The sequence below is a fragment of the Ascaphus truei genome, chromosome 1 (genome assembly GCF_040206685.1).
Source record: "Ascaphus truei isolate aAscTru1 chromosome 1, aAscTru1.hap1, whole genome shotgun sequence".
Classification (NCBI taxonomy): Eukaryota; Metazoa; Chordata; class Amphibia; order Anura; family Ascaphidae; genus Ascaphus; species Ascaphus truei.
The window spans coordinates 94362427-94384675 of record NC_134483.1 but is presented as its reverse complement, the minus strand read 5'-3'; the positions used below and the strand labels follow the sequence as shown (position 1 = coordinate 94384675).

The 22249-nt window shown below is 42.0% G+C and overlaps 1 protein-coding gene across 8 annotated transcripts in view; it reads left to right on the top strand.

Annotated features, from left to right (window-relative positions):
* The window catches only part of GTF2H2 (general transcription factor IIH subunit 2), a 33026-nt gene that overhangs the window by 4875 nt on the left and 5902 nt on the right, over nt 1-22249 (top strand). The window contains exons 1-12 of one of the 8 annotated variants that reach the window (XM_075592106.1): nt 8577-8817; nt 9848-9914; nt 10007-10084; nt 11603-11639; nt 11882-11968; nt 13063-13113; nt 14178-14232; nt 14899-15004; nt 15779-15869; nt 17315-17402; nt 18249-18356; nt 20563-20626. In XM_075592106.1, the coding sequence (XP_075448221.1) occupies nt 9859-9914; nt 10007-10084; nt 11603-11639; nt 11882-11968; nt 13063-13113; nt 14178-14232; nt 14899-15004; nt 15779-15869; nt 17315-17402; nt 18249-18356; nt 20563-20626 (821 nt within the window). In that variant the 5' untranslated portion in view covers nt 8577-8817; nt 9848-9858. Of the gene's footprint in view, nt 1-8576; nt 9034-9817; nt 9915-10006; nt 10085-11602; nt 11640-11881; nt 11969-13062; nt 13114-14177; nt 14233-14898; nt 15005-15778; nt 15870-17314; nt 17403-18248; nt 18357-20562; nt 20627-22249 lie in introns of those variants that run through there. The other 7 variants (XM_075592082.1, XM_075592098.1, XM_075592071.1 and 4 more) reach the window with 7 other exon arrangements.

The window sequence follows — 22249 nt, the reverse complement described above, 5'->3', positions numbered from 1 at the left end:
TACAGTTAATTGGCACTGCTATGGGCACGAGCTTTGCTCCGTCGTATGCAAATCTGTTTATGGGGTGGTGGGAAGCACAATTTATTTTTTCATGCGCCAACACTTTTCATAACAATATCATTTTTTATAAAAGATTTGTGGACGATTTAATTATTATTTGGAAAGGGGATGTTACTACACTGCACTCTTTTGTTAATTATCTTAATAATAATGATTATAATCTTAGATTCACTCTTAATTTTCACTCACATCACATTGAATTTCTGGATCTTCAATTATTTGTGGATATTAATAAAATAATTAAAACAGATGTTTATAGAAAACAAAACTCAAGATACACATTCTTGAGGACGGACAGTTGCCATCCACCCCATATTATTAGAGCTATTCCTAAGGGACAGTTCCTTAGGCTGGGAAGGAATTGCTCGACTACTGACGGCTTTCTTTCTCAGTCTGAGGACCTTAGTCAACGATTTATTGATAGAGGTTATTCTGCGACCAGCATCACTGATGCATTTGATATCGCCCTCAATACAGAGAGATCATCTTTGTTACCCGCTAGGGATATTGGACGTTCTCCCCTTGATACACATGTACAAACTTATATGAAACAGTATTGTAATGGTAATAAATATAAGAACAAAGGGCATAATAAATTTGACAATAAATGTCCACTCTTTATTTCACAGTTTCACAAACAGAGTGTGGACATTAAATCAATTATCTCCAAACATTGGAATGTCTTATCTATGGACCCAATATTGAATAAATATATTGGGTCTGGTCCTAAATTTGTGTATCGTAGGGCGAGAACTGTCGGTTCCTATATTTCCCCAAGTGACATAACCATTGCTAAGACTAGCAATTTTTCTTTCACCACCAGGGGTTCCTTCAAATGCGGTTATTGCAGTGTTTGCAAACATATGAAACCTTCCATCTTCTTTCATGACAGTTGACCGCGTCAACTTATTGAACCGTAGGGAAGCGTATTGGATTTTTATTCTTAGAACGCGCTTCCCTATGGGTTTAAATATTGAATGGCATTTAGGCCACTTCTTGTAGTTTCAGATCATCCTTGGATCCAGGGAATATGTTTATTTTATATTTATAAAATATGACTCTGAATTTTTTGTATATGTTTGTTTTCTTTTCCTTTCGTGTTCTACATATTCTAGTCTCACATTATTCTCTGACACCTTGATTAGTGATTTTGTTGATGATTTTACATTATTATATATTGTGTCATATTAGTTATCTCCATTTATTAGCTGTTTGTGTTGTTTTTTTAATAACTTGTTTTTAACATTGTTGTATTGTTTATCTCTTAAGATTTTTCATATGCCTCTTATTGTTCCTTTTCGTTCCCCTTCCCTTTCCCTTCTTCCCTTTATTTCCCTTCACACCTTCTCTTTTTTATCCTTATGGTCTGTAGAGGATCATTAGTTAATATTCATTGGAGTTGGTCTTCTGACTGCTTTTGTCCTGGTTGGGCACCTGTATATTATATTGCCCTTACATGTTTAGCCTCTCTCTCCATCCTGCTGTAGGCACTTCCGCCCTTCGACCGCGTTTTGGCGCTCTGCACATGCGCACGGTTTTGCGCATTGCATCATGACGTCACTTCGCTTGCCGTTTTGGCGCGAATTGGACGCAGGTAAGAGGGTATTTATTAGGCTGCATTACACTGTATGTTATCCTTAATAAAGAACGTGGTGACGTTCGAAACACGTTGGATGGGTCTCATGACACAATAAAGTACCTTTTTTAATATATTTTTGATTTTGGGTCCTTTCCTGCTCCCTCCGGTTCGTGCGCTCCTCTTCATCTTCTACTTCTGCATTCCAGCATTGGAAGTTGCACAGCCAGCCAGCCACACCAAGGAACATGAGTAATTATTGCTATAGGGTTACCTACCAATGAGATTGATCGTGGGTGATCTCGCACTACCCACTAACTGTCTTCAGGAGGACTGTTCCCATATTGTTAGCTGCATTACCACTACTTTACATTTGTGATTATGGATTTCCTTTGATGTTGGTTCTGGCACTATATCATCATTTGACCTGGCATTTGAGCGCTCTGCTACCTCATCTATCTTAACACAAGACTTAGGCTGCGTCCCCGCTAGCGCTGAGCGGCGCTTGCAGCGGTTACTTACATATATAGATATATGTAAGTCCCCGCTCACGCTGTGCGCGCGCGTGCACACACGCTCATCCGCGCTTGGCGCTTAGATAAACAAAAAAATTATACTTTCCCGGGCGCTCAACTACCCGCAATGCCCCCCTCCCCGCGCGCGCGTATATCCAGGACACCCGGTGCTCATGCTTGGAGCACTCTCCAAGCATGAGCGTGCTCAGCGCCAGTGGGGACTCAGCCTTAGGCTACGCTCATAGTGCCGGCGACATCTGGCTACGGTCGCTGGAAAAAGCAAATTGAGATGACTTCCAGCCATCGCGACCAAGCCGTCGCTCCGTCGCGTCGTGCTTACTATAAGCGCACGCGACGGCAGCAATGCATTTGTTTTGATGCGACGTCGCTGTCGCCGACACTATAAGCGCATCCTTAAAGAGAGTGAATACTTCAGAGTAACTTGTATACAGCTGTTTACCTTATTCGTGCAATACACTGGAAGTCTGGGTATGTGCATATTCATGTGCAAATGATTACGACGTATTCACATGTTCATTTTCTCATATGTGGCTCCCGATGACGTCCCTGTAGTCACGGTTTGCGCGACATTAAAAGGGAGTGTGTTAGTTTTCCTAATTTGGGATATATAAGTACACTTTGGGCTCCACGCTGCCTTGACACTGCCATACACTTGACGAAGTGACTTAGCCCCCAAAACGTTGTGCATTTACCTTTTTGTCATTGTATCTGAAAATAATAAAAAGAATGGAATGGTAAGAATACTTCTGTAGGAGGGAGATGTGTGGCGTGGAGGGGAGGGGGGGTTTGAAGAGGCAGTCTGCAGTGTTTGGTGTTGTGTGAATGTGTGTGTGTGCTCTGTTTGTGCGTTGTGTGTAGATTCTGTACCTCAGTGGTTCCCAAACTTTTTCGGTTCAAGGCTCCCCAAGGCGATCAGGATTTTTACGCGGCGCCCAAAGTAAAAACAAAGGTGTATATACATACCTAACAGTTGCAGTGCGCAGTTGGTGTCTCCCTCACACACTCTCACTCTCTCTGACCTCACTCTCTCTCTCTGACCTCACTCTCTCTGACCTCACTCTCTCTCTGACCTCACTCTCTCTCTCTCTCTCACTCTCTCTCTCTCAGACCTCTCTCTCTCAGACCTCTCTCTCTCTGACCTCACACTCTCTCTGACCTCACTCTCTCTCTGACCTCACTCTCTCTCTGACCTCACTCTCTCTCTCTCTGACCTCACTCTCTCTCTCTCTGACCTCACTCTCTCTCTAACCTCACTCTCTCTCTCTGACCTCACTCTCTCTCTGACCTCACTCTCTCTCTCTCTCTCTCTGACCTCACTCTCTCTCTCTGACCTCTCTCTCTCTCTCTCTGACCTCACTCTCTCTCTCTGACCTCACTCTCTCTCTCTCTGACCTCACTCTCTCTCTCTCTGACCTCACTCTCTCTCTCTCTCTGTCCTCACTCTCTCTCTCTCTCTGACATCACTCTCTCTCTCAGTCTCCCGGTGCTGCTCCTCCAGCGTGCGCGCCGGGCCTCCCTCTCTCAGCGTCGCTGAGCCGGGCTGAACAGATGCACAAAGCCCCTGCATCTGTAATCAGCGCTGCCTGGCAGAGGAGACAGCAAGCGCGCTTGGTAGGCGGGTATCACTGTGTGTGTTTGTCACTTGGTAGCTGTCAGTGTGTGTGTGTGTGTGTGTGTTTGTCACTTGGTAGCTGTCAGTGTGTGTGTGTGTGTGTGTGTGTGTGTGTGTGTGTGTGTGTGTGTGTGTGTGTGTGTGTGTGTGTGTGTGCATTATATAATATTTAAAAAAAAAAAAAAAAAAGACATGTGAGAATAAATTATTTATTAACATTGTGCAACTTTGATAAATATATTCACACGCACACACCACACACACATCCATATACACCACACATACATATATACACACACACACACACACACACACACATATATATATATATATATATATATATATATATATATATATATATATATATATACACCACACATACATATATACACACCACACATTATATATACACACCACACATTATATATATATATATATATATATATATACACACACACACCACACATACATACACACACATATATACATATATACACACACACACACACACACACACACACACACCACACATATATACACACACCCCACACATATATACACACACACACACACACACACCCTGCAGGCCGTTTTTCACACACACACACACACACACACACACACACACACACACACACACACACACACACACACACACACACACACACACACACACACACACACACCCTGCAGCCCGTTTTTCACACACACACACAACACACACCCTGCAGCCCGTTTTTCACACACACCCTGCAGCCCGTTTTACACACACACACACACACACACACACACACACACACACACACACACACACACACACACACACACACACACACACACACACACACACACACACACACACACACACACACACACACACACACACACACACACACACACACACACACACCTTGGTGCTGTCTGGTGGCTCTGCAGTTGCAATGCCGGGCAGGCTGCAGCCCCATTGGATGGGAGCGGTCACGTGACCGCTCCTCTGCTTCCCCTCAGAGGTTTTTTTTTTTTTTTTTAAATGAGCTAGCAGCCCTTGTTTCCCGCTGCTGGCGGCCCTGATCGCGGCGCCCCTCTAGCCAAGCCGCGGTGCACAGTTTGGGAAACACTGCTGTACCTGATTCGGCAGTCTGTGGTAGCAGACGTGAAGGTTTTGATAGCTGTGAAAAGCAGGCCAATGAGAGTCAGTGAGGGGTGGGACGCAGGCCAATGAGAGGTGTGCGGGGGCGGGCATTGGACGCAGGCCAATGAGAGTCAGTGAGGGGTGGGACGCAGGCCAATGAGAGGTGTGCGGGGGCGGGCATTGGACGCAGGCCAATGAGAGTCAGTGAGGGGTGGGACAGTGTGGCATTGGTGTTGGACGTAGGCCAATGAGAGGTGTGCGGGGGCGGGCATGGCCTGAGCAGGAGTGACAGGCCCAAGGTCCAATGCGATTGACCCTTGGGACGCAGACATACAGTGATTTCACAAATATATAGTAGATATATATGTATGTAGAGATATCAGTACCGTGTTAGCCCAGCTTCAATAATCAAAAATGAATAGACGATACCGTTCTGTGGTATATATATACATATATATGTGGTATATAAATACATATACCTGGTATCTATTGAAAAATAAAATTAATAAACACACAATCCCAGCAAGCTCTAACCCCAGTTTAATTTTTCAACTAGTATCAGTTGGCTGGAGGTTAGTGGTCCCTCCTCCCAGGGTTTAAGCTCACCCATCATTGAGATACCAGAAATTTCAATCTTTCAATCAGCATTTATTTTAGATGCAATTTTTTTCCTCAACATGCACAATTTTTTCACTTTTAATCACAAATTTTATTTACAGTTAATTGGCACTGCTATGGGCACGAGCTTTGCTCCGTCGTATGCAAATCTGTTTATGGGGTGGTGGGAAGCACAATTTATTTTTTCATGCGCCAACACTTTTCATAACAATATCATTTTTTATAAAAGATTTGTGGACGATTTAATTATTATTTGGAAAGGGGATGTTACTACACTGCACTCTTTTGTTAATTATCTTAATAATAATGATTATAATCTTAGATTCACTCTTAATTTTCACTCACATCACATTGAATTTCTGGATCTTCAATTATTTGTGGATATTAATAAAATAATTAAAACAGATGTTTATAGAAAACAAAACTCAAGATACACATTCTTGAGGACGGACAGTTGCCATCCACCCCATATTATTAGAGCTATTCCTAAGGGACAGTTCCTTAGGCTGGGAAGGAATTGCTCGACTACTGACGGCTTTCTTTCTCAGTCTGAGGACCTTAGTCAACGATTTATTGATAGAGGTTATTCTGCGACCAGCATCACTGATGCATTTGATATCGCCCTCAATACAGAGAGATCATCTTTGTTACCCGCTAGGGATATTGGACGTTCTCCCCTTGATACACATGTACAAACTTATATGAAACAGTATTGTAATGGTAATAAATATAAGAACAAAGGGCATAATAAATTTGACAATAAATGTCCACTCTTTATTTCACAGTTTCACAAACAGAGTGTGGACATTAAATCAATTATCTCCAAACATTGGAATGTCTTATCTATGGACCCAATATTGAATAAATATATTGGGTCTGGTCCTAAATTTGTGTATCGTAGGGCGAGAACTGTCGGTTCCTATATTTCCCCAAGTGACATAACCATTGCTAAGACTAGCAATTTTTCTTTCACCACCAGGGGTTCCTTCAAATGCGGTTATTGCAGTGTTTGCAAACATATGAAACCTTCCATCTTCTTTCATGACAGTTGACCGCGTCAACTTATTGAACCGTAGGGAAGCGTATTGGATTTTTATTCTTAGAACGCGCTTCCCTATGGGTTTAAATATTGAATGGCATTTAGGCCACTTCTTGTAGTTTCAGATCATCCTTGGATCCAGGGAATATGTTTATTTTATATTTATAAAATATGACTCTGAATTTTTTGTATATGTTTGTTTTCTTTTCCTTTCGTGTTCTACATATTCTAGTCTCACATTATTCTCTGACACCTTGATTAGTGATTTTGTTGATGATTTTACATTATTATATATTGTGTCATATTAGTTATCTCCATTTATTAGCTGTTTGTGTTGTTTTTTTAATAACTTGTTTTTAACATTGTTGTATTGTTTATCTCTTAAGATTTTTCATATGCCTCTTATTGTTCCTTTTCGTTCCCCTTCCCTTTCCCTTCTTCCCTTTATTTCCCTTCACACCTTCTCTTTTTTATCCTTATGGTCTGTAGAGGATCATTAGTTAATATTCATTGGAGTTGGTCTTCTGACTGCTTTTGTCCTGGTTGGGCACCTGTATATTATATTGCCCTTACATGTTTAGCCTCTCTCTCCATCCTGCTGTAGGCACTTCCGCCCTTCGACCGCGTTTTGGCGCTCTGCACATGCGCACGGTTTTGCGCATTGCATCATGACGTCACTTCGCTTGCCGTTTTGGCGCGAATTGGACGCAGGTAAGAGGGTATTTATTAGGCTGCATTACACTGTATGTTATCCTTAATAAAGAACGTGGTGACGTTCGAAACACGTTGGATGGGTCTCATGACACAATAAAGTACCTTTTTTAATATATTTTTGATTTTGGGTCCTTTCCTGCTCCCTCCGGTTCGTGCGCTCCTCTTCATCTTCTACTTCTGCATTCCAGCATTGGAAGTTGCACAGCCAGCCAGCCACACCAAGGAACATGAGTAATTATTGCTATAGGGTTACCTACCAATGAGATTGATCGTGGGTGATCTCGCACTACCCACTACCTGTCTTCAGGAGGACTGTTCCCATATTGTTAGCTGCATTACCACTACTTTACATTTGTGATTATGGATTTCCTTTGATGTTGGTTCTGGCACTATATCATCATTTGACCTGGCATTTGAGCGCTCTGCTACCTCATCTATCTTAACACAAGACTTAGGCTGCGTCCCCGCTAGCGCTGAGCGGCGCTTGCAGCGGTTACTTACATATATAGATATATGTAAGTCCCCGCTCACGCTGTGCGCGCGCGTGCACACACGCTCATCCGCGCTTGGCGCTTAGATAAACAAAAAAATTATACTTTCCCGGGCGCTCAACTACCCGCAATGCCCCCCTCCCCGCGCGCGCGTATATCCAGGACACCCGGTGCTCATGCTTGGAGCACTCTCCAAGCATGAGCGTGCTCAGCGCCAGTGGGGACTCAGCCTTAGGCTACGCTCATAGTGCCGGCGACATCTGGCTACGGTCGCTGGAAAAAGCAAATTGAGATGACTTCCAGCCATCGCGACCAAGCCGTCGCTCCGTCGCGTCGTGCTTACTATAAGCGCACGCGACGGCAGCAATGCATTTGTTTTGATGCGACGTCGCTGTCGCCGGCACTATAAGCGCAGCCTTAAAGAGAGTGAATACTTCAGAGTAACTTGTATACAGCTGTTTACCTTATTCATGCAATACACTGGAAGTCTGGGTATGTGCATATTCATGTGCAAATGATTACGACGTATTCACATGTTCATTTTCTCATATGTGGCTCCCGATGACGTCACTGTAGTCACGGTTTGCGCGACATTAAAAGGGAGTGTGTTAGTTTTCCTAATTTGGGATATATAAGTACACTTTGGGCTCCACGATGCCTGGACACTGCCATACACTTGACGAAGGGACTTAGCCCCCAAAACGTTGTGCATTTACCTTTTTGTCACTGTATCTGAAAATAATAAAAAGAATGGAATGGTAAGAATACTTCTGTATGAATGATTTCTTCAGCGTAAGTGTGACAGAGAGACAATAAATAGTCACTGCATATACCCCGTGGCAGATCTGGGCTCGCCTGCTCACCCTGTCACTCTTCGCTTGCTGTAAATCAGGCAGCAGGAGCTAATTCAATACCTTTCCCGGAACTGGTGGTGAGCGGAACGTTTGTTCCCCGGTTGCTGCCTGCGCCGGAACCCGTCCAACAGCACACACGCGTGGTGCTCTGATGGTACAGGACTTGTGAGAAGCAGCGGAGAGAGGTCCGAGGAAAACGGGCGTGGGGAAGATTAAAGAAGGGACACCGGGGAGGGAAGGTCTCAAATACAAGGATTATTGTAACAGGGTCCGGCGCGAGCGGTCCCGAGATTAGAGTGATAAGGGAGAGTTTAATATCGCAGTCATAAAGGGGGGAGGGAGTGTGTGTCACTGAGAGACAGTCCTAATGCAACATAAAGGGGGAGAGTCCTAATACAAAGGTAATACACTGGTTGGACTTTTTAAAAAGCATATAAAGGGGAGAGCTATTACACAGGTGATGGGGGAGCAGTGTGTTGGGTAAAGTACATATTCTGGAAAGGGGCTATACAGATGGGGATGGGGGGATGGGTTGGGCATCGCTGTTACAGTTTAGCACCACAAAGTATTGACATGTATGGTCCTGGATTAGAAATCCCCATGGAGAGAAGATTTTATTACTAGCATGGGTTTGTTAGGGCTGCTGTATGATTAGTGAGGTGGGAATGTGTGATGGGCCATGGTTGGGGTAGATGCCCATCTGTCACCCATCTGACATTGGCTGGCTACTATTCGGGTGTCTACCTTCCCTTGCAGTCCCACATTTTGTGAATCATCCCATTCCTTCCCAGCACTGATTTATTGCATTGAGGCTCATAATCTACAGTCAGATTTATATCAATTGGATGATGGTTTGTTTGGGGAGACATCTGGTTGGTGCAAATGAAGGGGAGTGAATTGCAATATTTTGTGAGCTATATGGTATTATGTCATCCGGATTTTCCGGTTTTATTCCAAGTATTACATAATTAATAAGATTATAATTAACATGGGGATACCATACAATAACACCATAATAAAACGAGATACAAATCTAGGGTGGCATTGTCTTTGTCACAGTGGTTGAGGTTGAACAGAACCCTTACTGGACTTAGCAAGAATACAGATACATTGGGGTAATATTGTACAAATTTGGTAATTATTAGAAAAGTAGTATATTTGCTAATGTTATGCATATTCTGCTAGCATCCTTATTAAAGAAACAGTATATTCCAGAAGATTAAAACATGGATGAGGAGCCTGAGAGAACCAAGCGCTGGGAAGGCGGCTACGAAAGAACATGGTAAACGTTGTCATCTGGTATCTGTTGCTATGTGTTTTATTTCTCTTTCTTCAAGCTTTTATATTAATTCTTATTATCTTTACTGTCTGTAGGGAGGTCCTCAAGGAAGACGAGTCTGGTTCACTGAAAGCCTCAATTGAAGAAATTCTTTTCAAGGACAAAAGAAAAAGGTACGGGTGGTGTTTCATGCCATGTGGAAAGGCACTGGAGGCTCTCGGCACTGAAGCTGTAATTCCCTTTGCTGTCATTGGGTCTGGTGATTGCAGCAAAGCCATTATAGGCATCTTTGCAAGTTAAATTAATTCTGAACGTTATCTGTGATTTCCATATTTTTCTGCCCAAAAAGGCATAAGCGGGTCATTAATGAATATTTTCTTTTGTTTCAAAGCCCCCCCCCATATCATAGAGCACATATTAGCCTGCTGTGCTTTACCCCACAGGGCCCAAATAACACTACAAAGGCATTTCATGTGCAGGATTCTATACATCAGTGGTACATACTTCTCTCTTTAAGACTGAATAATCAAATTTTGCCATATTTTTTTAATGTAATAATTCAAAAATATAAGTACATCTTATATTGTGTCATGAATTGTATGTGATATGGAAATCTGTTTGTTTGTGTAAAGAATACAACCCCTACCACAGCAATAGTATTTTGACATGTACAGGTTAATGGACTGGGATTCCACAGATTTAGAATACATTTTTAAAGAGTTCAGCGGCTCTTAAAAGGTTGAAAATCACTGCTATAGATCATGAGTGAACACACCTGCATGAAATATTGGAGTAAAAATAAAGTGAAAATCCTCATGTACCAACTTCTACACTGTTCCCCCACCTCCACACTAATGTAACCTTTTTTGCGGGTTGCAGGGCCCTTCTGGTAGTTTAATAGTTCAGATATTTTTTACTATGATCTCAAGTCGGTCATTGCCTAAGGCGCCATAAAGAAAGTCTGTCACAATTCGTCATGTTGGCCTTGCTTAAATGCACTCCTATAATACTTTCTAACAATTAGGCTAGAAAGTCAAATAGAGATCACTTCCAGTGATCGCGACCAATCCATCGCTCCGTCGCGTGGCGCTTACTATAAGCGCACGCGATGGCGGCAGTGCATTTGTTTTGCTGCAGCGTCGCTGTCGCCGGCACTATAAGCGCAGCCTAATGTCCCGAAAATGTCAGTGACTCCCATGACTCACTGATACAGAATACTGAGATAATTAAAAAACATTTTTTGACTTATTGTCATTTTTATGAATGTAGTATTCTCTTTAAACTGGTATATTGCCCAACTCTACCCCATAGTGTTAAAAAAAAAATGTGTTTGAAATTCTTATTATACAGAATGTCACAACATGATTGGTGAATGCAGGCCTTCCCCTCAGCATCACTACCTGACCTACCATCACTAGCCGGCTGCTTGATTGGTATTTCTGCTGGGCATGATGCTTTCTCAGTTTTACGGAAAAGAATCATGATGCTATTAGCCAGACTACTTTATTTGAGGTGCCTAACTAGTGTATTGTTTTACCATTCTCTGAAACTGATGGGGAGTGCTGCTGTGTCATTGAAATGCACTGCAAACTTAACTTTCTTCCAGGATGCCAGTTTGTCGGGCAACTACCTTCATATACAAACTATCAACCATGTTTTAATTGCTATTTATCTTCCTTGTGTTTTTATAGGGTCTTTGAACGTCATGGCCAAGTTCGACTTGGAATGGTGAGAATGAGGTCTTGTTAAAATTTGTCTCCAATTTGGCGTTTTTTGCCAAGCAGAAAATGGGAACGTGCCTCGGATTATTTCATCTGATTCTTACCGCCGGTTGGTTGATGGGTTAATATCACATCCACACAAGTCTGTCCAAGTTTGTAGGGACGTTTCTGGAAATGTTGACATTTCCTGTTTATGTTGGTCAATGATTGGGGAATCTACAAATATATACATATTATTTATTCCACCAGATGCGCCACCTTTATGTGGTAGTTGATGGATCAAGAACAATGGAAGACCAAGATCTGAAACCTAACAGGCTCACATGTACTTTGAAGGTAACTTGTGCTGTAGTTAATGCCTTTTGAAGCGGTTGAAGCCGGTTTGAATCTGTGTCGGCTCGCTTTGTGAGTCCCTTTGTCTCCCGCTGCCTCAGAAGCTAAACATAGATTGTAAGCTGCTTGTGCCAGGGAAAATTCTATGTTCAGCTCTGCGTACATTGTCGGCTCTGTGACCCCCCGTTTCATGATATAATACAGTGGTTTCCAACCTTTTTGTTTGGTTAAGGAACCCTAAATGAAATTCTAAGGAACCCCCAACCATCTCTAAAAGCAACTCTGTGATCAGATGCATTGTAAATTCTTCTGTATTTGATACAATTTCCAAATGACCAGCAAATAGCAGGGAACCCTTTAGGCATGCCTGGGGAACCCAAGGGTTCCTAGGAACCCTGGTTGAAAAACACTGATATAATAAAAAAACAATTCTGAGTGTGATACCAAAAAACTACAAATATGGCTGCAGGGCACCAATAGAAAGTTTCTGTGTTGTCTCCGGATAACATTGCAACTTTCTATATGTTACTTCACCGAGCCTGACCCTGCAGCCATATTAATTGGCATGGTGGACAAAACTAGTTATATCTCAGGAACCAGGGGGCCCCCAGAGGTCGGGGCACCGCGGATCAGCTCAGAGAGACTCCCCAGTTCAGGTAATAATAATATAAATATAAAAAAATATCCCATTAAATATAAATCATAGCCAGACTTCTGCTTTAAAGGCAAGATGCTCAATTTTAAAATTGGACGAAAGGTTAAGTGCATATACCTTATGGGAGCTATAAAATCTAAAACGAGAATGATTGAAGTATAGTAACCCAGGAGCCTGAAGAGTTATCCTTGGTTTGAGATATTCACTGAGTCACTGGAGTATTGCAGTTACATTATGACCATATCGGTGCTATGGGGAACTTGTGACCCTGCAATTTGTGTAGCCTGATGTTTAGTAAGATTCATTACTAATCCCTCTAACAACGAATGTTTCTGCAGATATTGTCCTAACGGCACTACTGTCTTTTCTATAGTCACATGTAATGTACATATCCATATTATTATGTGCTACAAATAGGTGTTATGTTCCCATTTCTTTTTAGCTGCTGGAATATTTTGTGGAAGAATACTTTGATCAAAACCCTATAAGCCAGGTATGTACAGGTGCCACACCCTATTCGTTCTTTTTATACATGCTTTGATTAAAGAGACTGACCGTCCTTATGTTGATAGCCAAACCTTTGCTGAGAAACTCACACACACTATTACTAGTGTCTACACTCCCCACCTTTTAGATTGTAACCTCTTTTGGGCAGGGACCTCCTTCCTATTGTCTCAGTTTGTCTTAAAATAGATGTACTCGTTTGTCCCTCCCTCCCACATTGTACTGCGCTGTGGAATACGTTGGCCGCATACAAATAAAAAAATAATAATCCTTCGTATCAGTGATATTTCTCTAAAAATATTTCGTTTTAATTAATGGGATTCTTTCAAATAAGAACTAGGTGAATGCCAGATTACAACTTGTTTCATGTAAGCAGAGTTTGCCCACGTCGAGTTCACTTGGGCTGTTACATAATGTATTCCCACAGTAGTGGGGCGTTGTGTACTCTGCTTCTTACCCCATCAAAAGGCTTTCTTCTTTTCAATTACACACTACCTGTAACTTGCTTGTTTTAAAGTGTTTTTCAGGTATTTGTTTAATTTAACATCTGATTGGACTACTAGAGCCAATTAGATGATAATAAACGGATGGACTGGCAAAACCTGACAACGGCAAAGTTGCAAATAGTCTTGTTTCATTCATCTTGATACACATTGGACTATTGCAAATATCCCCCTGTATTCCAATATACCACATTTCAATTGACTTCAAAGACGGCCAGTGAATAGATGAAACATATTTGATAAGCCCCCATCTAGAAATTTGGGGTCACGTTTTTTTTCTTTCTTTTAATTTGTTTCTTTCCTAAAATATCCGCCTGAAACAAATATGATGCCAAGTTGAATGGCACCTTTTAAATTCCGATATTCTGATTTATTATTTCTTTCACCGACGTGTCTCTGAATCTAAAAGTGTGTTACAGCATTAATACGGCAAGGCCCCAGCTCTGCTATATTTTGATATGTAGCTAAGTAGGTGCCTGTGTTGGGGTATCCAAGTTGCAGGAAGAGCTAATGCATATCATGTTGTACTAAGCATTTATGGCTTTTTCAGATTGGGCTTATTGTTACAAGAAACAAGCGAGCGGAGAAGCTGACCGAACTTGCTGGTGTGTAGTGCTGTATATACGTTTATTGTCTATTTCATTCTCAGAGTGATGCACCTCAGCAGCGAAAGATAAACCTAATAATAGATACACGCAGACAATGAGTAGTCATATGTTTCTGACGGAAAAAGGTCACAGGTCCACATGTACTAATCTGTGTGAATCCTTACGGCCTAGCACTCGGTAAATCCAGCCACGGTGTTGAGCTTTAAGTGAGAAATAGCAGGGGTTGTGGGGGCCCTCTGACATCCACTGAGAGCCAAATGTTAATTACCAAGGTCAAGCGGGAGTTTAAAGCATAAAGAATAATGGAGGGTCTGTGTCATTTATTAGACCGAAGGCATTGTATGCTGTCTTCTACAGGCTGTTCTGTTAGTGACATCATAAAGAGCCAAAAAAAACCATCTACTACACCTCCCACATAACGTAACCTCGGTAAAGGCAGCGATGAATAATAATCTTTTTTTTTATAATTAAGTTGACAAGGTAATCTTCCGAACAATACACATCCCTGCATTGTTCAACGGTAGGGTATGTGTGCTTGCTTTGCTGATCAATTAGTTGTTCCCATATGCATTAGAGCACAAATTGTAGGTGCCTGTCATCCATCAGATCTTGATAATTAACTTCAAAACAGGATTTCCAACTTTACTTTTTTGTTTGATCCAGGCAACCCCAGGCAACACATTAATGTACTGAAGAAAACAGTTGACTCATGCTGCATTGGGGAGCCATCCCTCTACAACTCCCTGAACCTTGCTATGCAGACGCTCAAGTCAGTGCTCACAGGGCCTTAAAAACCCTTATTTTATAAAGAGGTTATTGTGAAGTGGTATATTTTTTATTGTGATTTGCGGGGGGCGCATCGACATGCCTATACTTTCCTCTTCTTTTTTCATGTCAATCGGCTGTCGGAGAAATGTATCAGTCTAACTACTTTTAGCTTAAATATTGGTTCTCTGTGAAAATAATGTATGTTTTGCTTTTTACCATTGAGAGCAATGGGGGTGATTAATCCAATCAGTCGCTTAATCATTATTCCCATTCCCTGCTTTGTAGTCACATGCCCTCTGAACAATAAACCAACATTTATATTGTACATTTGATTGGGATAAAAACGGTTGTGTTATACTGCCAATGGATGGTTCTGTTAAGTAGATTGGGGTTTGGGGAGGAGATCGTGGCTTTGAGCACTAATTCCTGCTTTTGTGGTTTGAGGAGATGCTTTCTAACATGTATTAAGGCACCTGGGCTCAAAACTTTTGCATTTGTGCTGGTCACTTAATCTGGCTCATAAGATTGTCTGCGTAGATCTTAAGTGTATGGAGGTATACATTGTACTTTCTTGTACCTTTCTCATGTAAAGCAATATTTTTGAAATATTGTCTTACTGACCTAGTATTATTTGGAGTCTGTATCTCAAAGGATACAAATGTTCTTTTCTGTGATGTCAAATGTACAACTTTGTGGGATTTTGGTCATAAATGCATTAATGAATGCAGCCAAGGAAAGAGTTTTGTGTTTGAGTGTTAATGGTTTTTTCACACAGGCACATGCCGGGACATACGAGTCGTGAGATCTTGGTGGTCTTCAGCAGCCTGACAACCTGTGATCCATCGAATATCTACGATATGATAAAGGTAAGGTCCTCCCAGGACCAACCAGAGAGAGGGAAATCACTGACCGGATACTGATTTATCGCACTGTGATCCCGGGTTAACTACCGTTCAAGTCAATTAACACAGGATAGCTGGGCAATAACCCATATTGGAAATGAGTGAATCGCTGTTAAGAATATTGAAATGAACCTCTTGACTTCCAGAAGCACATGTGCCCTTGTGCATTAGTGGATAGAGGTTTCATGCAAATCTAAGCGGCAGTATTAATTTTATTATGTCCTCTTGGAAATAGAAACTCTGTCTCCCCCATGACTCCGCTGACTTCTTCCTTACACTTTGTGAGGCCACCTTGAATTTTCTCTGTTGCTTATTTTACCTGATGCACCTTTTTTTGCTCTGCTTTGTTATATTCAATTTTTCAAACAAGACAGTAATTTTAATGTTTCTAGGGCAGCTTTAGAGTGGCTACTTTAGCTTAGAAGGCAAAAAAGTGAATTACTGTGTTTCTGTTAAATATTGCATTAGAAATGTATCATCATTTAACCTTCTTTCTTCCGGTAGAAATCCACATTGTGATGAGAAGCCTGCCTCTGCAGGCTAGAGGTTGCATAATTAACCCTGCTTCGGTGTAAAGGATATAAGTGTTGTACTGTACGAGTCAAATGGCTTCGGCTTCAGATCCTGATGTACATTTTACTCTGCAAATGGAAATGAAGATGAGAGCACAACGGACTTATGCAAAAAAGATTGAATCAGCCCAAAATCTGCCGTTTCCGTTGCAACATGCACCCTTTATTGAGGTGAGGGCTTGATAAAGGTGCATGGTGCAACCGCGACGTCCGATGTTTGGCTGATGAAATCTTTTTTGCATGGGCCTCCTCTTCATTTCCATTCGCACCCTTGTGTGGCCGTCCCAGGAAGGCCTTTTCTTGAGCAGGAGCACCGGCATTGTGCGATTATTTTTCCGTGGATGTGGAGTGCTTGGGGAACCACCACTGTTCTACTTGGTATATTTTACTCTCACAGTTTGAAAGGTGAGGGAAAAAAACCCAGGAAGTCTTCTCATTTTGTACTGTACAATGACATTGAGCATATTGATCGCTCTTGTGGGTTTTCTTACCATTGAGGTCTGTAACGTGTTTACAGTAAAGCAATTAATAACCCGTTTAACTGCAGTAAATATTTTCAGTGACATTTGACAGATGGGATAAAGAGTGTGTGTATAACGCAGGGTTAGCCAACTCCAGATCTCAAGAGCTACCAACGGGTCAAGTTTTCAGGATATCCCGGTGTCAATACAGGTGGCTCAATCAGTCTTCGACTGAGCCACCTGTGCTGAAGCAGGGATATCCTGAAACCCTGACCTGGTGGTAGCTCTTGAGTACTGGAGTTGGCTACCCCTGGTATAACGTATACAGTTTTCTGTCTTGATGATGCATTGCACTTCCCCTTGTTCCCCTTGGCAGTGTCTGAAGGCGAGCAAAATCCGAGTATCTGTTATAGGCCTTTCTGCTGAGGTTCGTGTCTGCACTGTACTCACTCGAGAGACTGGAGGTGAGCAACACTCTCTAATATGTCCCCATATCACATTGAAAATAGGAATGGGCTGGAGCACAACTGCATCGATGTAAGGGAAATAAAACTATAATGAAAATAGACACACACACACTCAAAGAGCCCACATCTAAAGAAGATGACCGTACATAAGTTATACTGTGTAACTGTCCAGGTAGGACTTTCAGCACTAAGCCACTTCTTTCCGTAAGAGATGCTTTACATTTGAGGTTACTGTTTTAGTATTTGTAATACACCACTTTAGGACACTAATATTTTCACTCCATTTCTTGGGTCTGGCATTTTTTGTAATGCTTTGCTGGCCACTTTGACACTGAAGATAACGATTGTAAGCTAATTGTAACTAGAATGTGTTTCGGTGCAGTGGGCATTGTAGATGAAGGAAAGACTTTGCATGAGGATGAGAAGTAAATTGTAGTTCTGTGTTCCCTCTTGTGCTAGAGAGCCTCTTTAGTACAATAGCTAAGATCTGCCCTTCTCTATCCTGCTCTTCACTGGTATTTCCAAGAACTGATAAAAGCAGGGGAACCCTGGTTACTGCAGCCATGCCATGCCTATAGCATGGGAGATCAGAACTTGCTGCCTCCCAGCAGGGGCAGGTCGGAGTGGGTTGTAGTTATTAGTGCAGATTTGTTATGGGGTTGCACATTAACTCGAGGACAAAAATGGCTCTGAATTTGATTGTCAATTACATGTGATTGATCACTGCCTGGCTGCATACATTAGACATTTGAATGCCAGAATGATCCATGTTGTCTTATAATGATCCAGCTCTGGGTGCTTTGTAGGCCATAATATAGAGATTTGTGGTTTCCCTTTTAAAAGGAACCTACCATGTAATTTTGGATGAAAGCCACTACAAGGAACTCCTGATGCACCATGTCACCCCTCCACCCGCCTGCAGCACCTCAGAGTGCTCTCTTATCCGCATGGGTAAGTGCCTGCTCATGTCTTCTTCTTCATTAAAATGAGGGGAGAGGGGGAGGAAGGAACTGCAAGATTATGGAAGTGTGTGTGTGTGTGTGTGTGTTACGTTTGTGAGTATGCATTTATAAGGTTTCTGCCAATTGTATTAAATGATTCTTTGAATTCTATGGTTTTACATATCAGGACATAATAACAATCATCTCTTCCTTAGCAGGCCTTAAAATTTGGTAAATACAACCTTAGATGAACAACAACACGTGACATATTACACCGTGTCATGATTTTTTAAACAAAAATAAAGCCAATATATATATGGGGAAGGACAAGCACAGATAACATTCCAAGAGACACTGTTTTTAAGTATATCGCCGGAAGAAGAGATCAAAAAAATCTACTCGCCACCTAGTACCACACGTGTGTCGAACACTATATATATATATATATATATATATATATATATATATATATATATATATATATATATATATATATATATATACATACACACACACACATATATATATACACACACACACCCAATTATCGCTTCGCATACAATGCTTCCACTGCAGTCAAGGATTCTGGGTAATGACATGCAAATGAGCACTGTGTGTCCCTCTTGACTTATTATCCATTTTGGCATGGACCCCTATAAGTTTATACCTGCTGTATTACTCAGCCTGGGTTACAGACGTGCATAGCCAGTAAACCTACTCAAAGACAGCAGTTTTAACCTTGTGTGCGTGTGTGCGTGCGTATGTGCGTGTGTGCGTGCGTATGTATGTATGTCTGTTCTATATGCCTGTAAAATGTTAAAGTGCAAATGTAGAGTCCTTAATATACACCATGACAGCCGTTTTTACCTTTTTGGTCTCACCAGTGTGAGGCTGGTACTGTGCGTGCGTGTGTGTGTGTGTATATGTATGTATGTATGTATGTATGTATGTATGTCCTATATGCTTGCAAATGTAGAGCCCTTATTGTACACCAGGACGAGCAGTTCATTCATTTTGAGCACCTCATCATACCAATATATGCTTTGTTGCCAACTAGTGCAAATTTTCACTACATTATTTTCATTAGTTAGGCTGCGTTTATAGTTACGGCAACGCGACCGTGTGACGTCAGCCATTGTAATAGCGATTCCTGCTTATAGGGCGACCGTGAGGCGTGGCGGAGTCATGGTCGTGAGCGGTTCGCCCTCATTGGCTGAACTGATCACGTGCCACTGACGTCACACGGCGATCACTGAAGTAAAAATCCTTTGACTACCAGCGACCGCGGTCGCGCCCACTATAACGCAGCCTTATGTGTCTGTGCATCATTCTGTGTGTGGGTGCCCACAGCGTATGAAACATGCAGGTGGGAACAGGTACTTTCCCCATCCAGTGGTTGCTGCAGTGTCTGTGTGTTGGACGTAATATTTTCCGGCTACATTTTGGTAAAATAGTTTTCCTTTGGTTTCGTGTGTGGTTTTTCTGGGGGAGGGTGTCGCTGCTATATTTATATTTTCCCCGGAAGAACACTTGCCTAGGCAAGTGAGAGAACCCCTTTTGAACAAGCACTCATACGGTGATAGGTACAGATAAATTTAAAAAATGAACCTTTATTAGTGTATATGGGTAAAGTAAGTGAAGTACATAAACACTCAACACAATTAAAAACGCATTAAACGAATTGCCCCTAGGTCTATTTATAAATTAATAGAGGTAGTACTTGAAGGAGAATGATTAGGAATGTCTGGTACCATATAGAAGAAAGAATTATTAATAAAGTGCAAAACTAATATGGTGCCTCAGTGTGGTCTATCTATAATGTTTGAAAGAGTCTGGTGTGTGTCACTGGAGTATAGTAACAGTCAAACTGCTTTCATGCCACATCTGAATAACCTGTGGTTCTGTGACTATATACAGAGTGATATCTGTATGTCACTAAGGTATTGCGGGTCAAACCCACATAAAAGGTTTCAATCAGTGTGACCTAGCTGCGCTCTGCTGTGACCACCGTATGAGTGCTTGTTCAAAAGGGGTTCTCTCACTTGCCTAGGCAAGTGTTCTTCCTGTGTTCTATGACTCTCTCACCCCTGGCACCTAATCATCGACAGTAGCTAGAGCTCACAACCCTTCCCCCTCTCACTCCCTATTATTATATATTTATATTTTCCCATGCCTAGTTTTCAGAATTGTGATTTTGGTATTTGATTCCATCATAGGCTTCCCCCAACATACGATGGCAGCACTCTCTGATCAGGATGCGAAACCGTCTTTTAGCATGGCGTACGTATAAGCTTTTAATTGTACACGTGTCGGTGTGATTACAAAGCTCTTGTAACAACTTGAATTCATACAACAGCTTTATTTCTTATAGCGCTTGTCTCCCAGTGGGACTAAGAGCGCTTCACGCTCGCAGTGTAATGTGCGGTAAGAAGCGCGATACATTGGATTTTTACAGACGCAGTCCCTGCCCAGATGCGCTTACACAGGGAGATAGTGACTTGTCCAAGGTCACAAGGAGCTAACACCGGGATTCGAGCCAGGTTCTCCCTGCTTCAAGCTCAGTGTCATTATCTTAGTCCGTGTCTTTTACACACTGAGCCACTTCTGGTAGCCACGCTCGTCCTAGAGGGAAAGCGAATATGTTGTGATAGTGGATAGTTTTTCAAGTGTACTATTTGAAAACTCCTAGGTTTACATTTCACTTAAAGAAGAAACATAGGAGGTTTTGAAAGCTCTGTGCACTGTAATTTCATCTGCAGAACTCCAATGTTGGTCCGTTAAAAGGTATGACAACATGCAACTAATTACTGTGATGAAAGATTGTTACATGCAGCTCCAGCTGGAAGTATCAGGTTCAGAATACTTTGCAGTGCGAGTACAATTAAAGTGATCGGAAATACACTAGGGCACGTTCCATGTAATGTCTTTATATGTTTTGCATACTTATTTTAGTTCAGTAGTGCAATAAGTTAAGAATATTAGGGCTCTCCCAAACACATTGGTAATGCTGGTATTACGCATATAAGAAATGGTACAGAATTAAAAAGAAAAGACACAATGTTTCTGGCCCTTTAACAGACTTACAAAGCAAGTCACCATGAGACACACACCTATTCACCGCATACCCTAATCCAGGGGTGCACAAACTTTTTGCCCTACACACCCTGCCTGCTCTCCCTCACTGCTTGCGCCCGCCCCCTCCCTTACCTTGTCTCAAGCGTCAAATGACACCGCTGGGTCACGTGACGCCGCATCGCTCAAAGCCGTCTGAGTCAAGGTAAGGGAAGTTAGAGGCCTCGTGTGGTCCCCCGGCATTTAACTTAAATACTTTGGGGAAGAGCGCGGGGCCTCTGTAACTGTCTTGCCCCCCAAAAACAATCTTGGGTGCCCCTGCCCTAATCCACATTTGAGATTTCAACGGCACACAAAGGACCATTTATACTCCACATGATAATGAATATATTTATCCTTTGTACAGATTTTTTTTTTTTTATAGCTGTACATTTTTTGTTTAAATAAAAGGATTGTACACCCCCTATTCTTTTGACATGGGTGTAAAGCACAGGGTGCCCAGAGCTAAACCGCATTAATTTCAACTGCTGCCAGCTCCTCCCCTTTATAGGAAACAAAATGGAGGTTTAAATCGCCCACATCACGTGGACCAATAGGAAGCCACGATATCATCCACCTGACGCGGGGGATTTAAACAACCGGTAAGTATCTCGGGAACCATTGGGTTCCCAGAGCGCAAATATATATGGTTCAGCTCTGGAGAGACCATGCTTTCTACCTATGTAAAAAATAAATAAAATAAAAATAATGTATGCATGGAACTTGTAATGCACCTTTTACGTTGACATGTCAGTGATTCAAAACACATTTCTATATTACACGGGTGTTGCA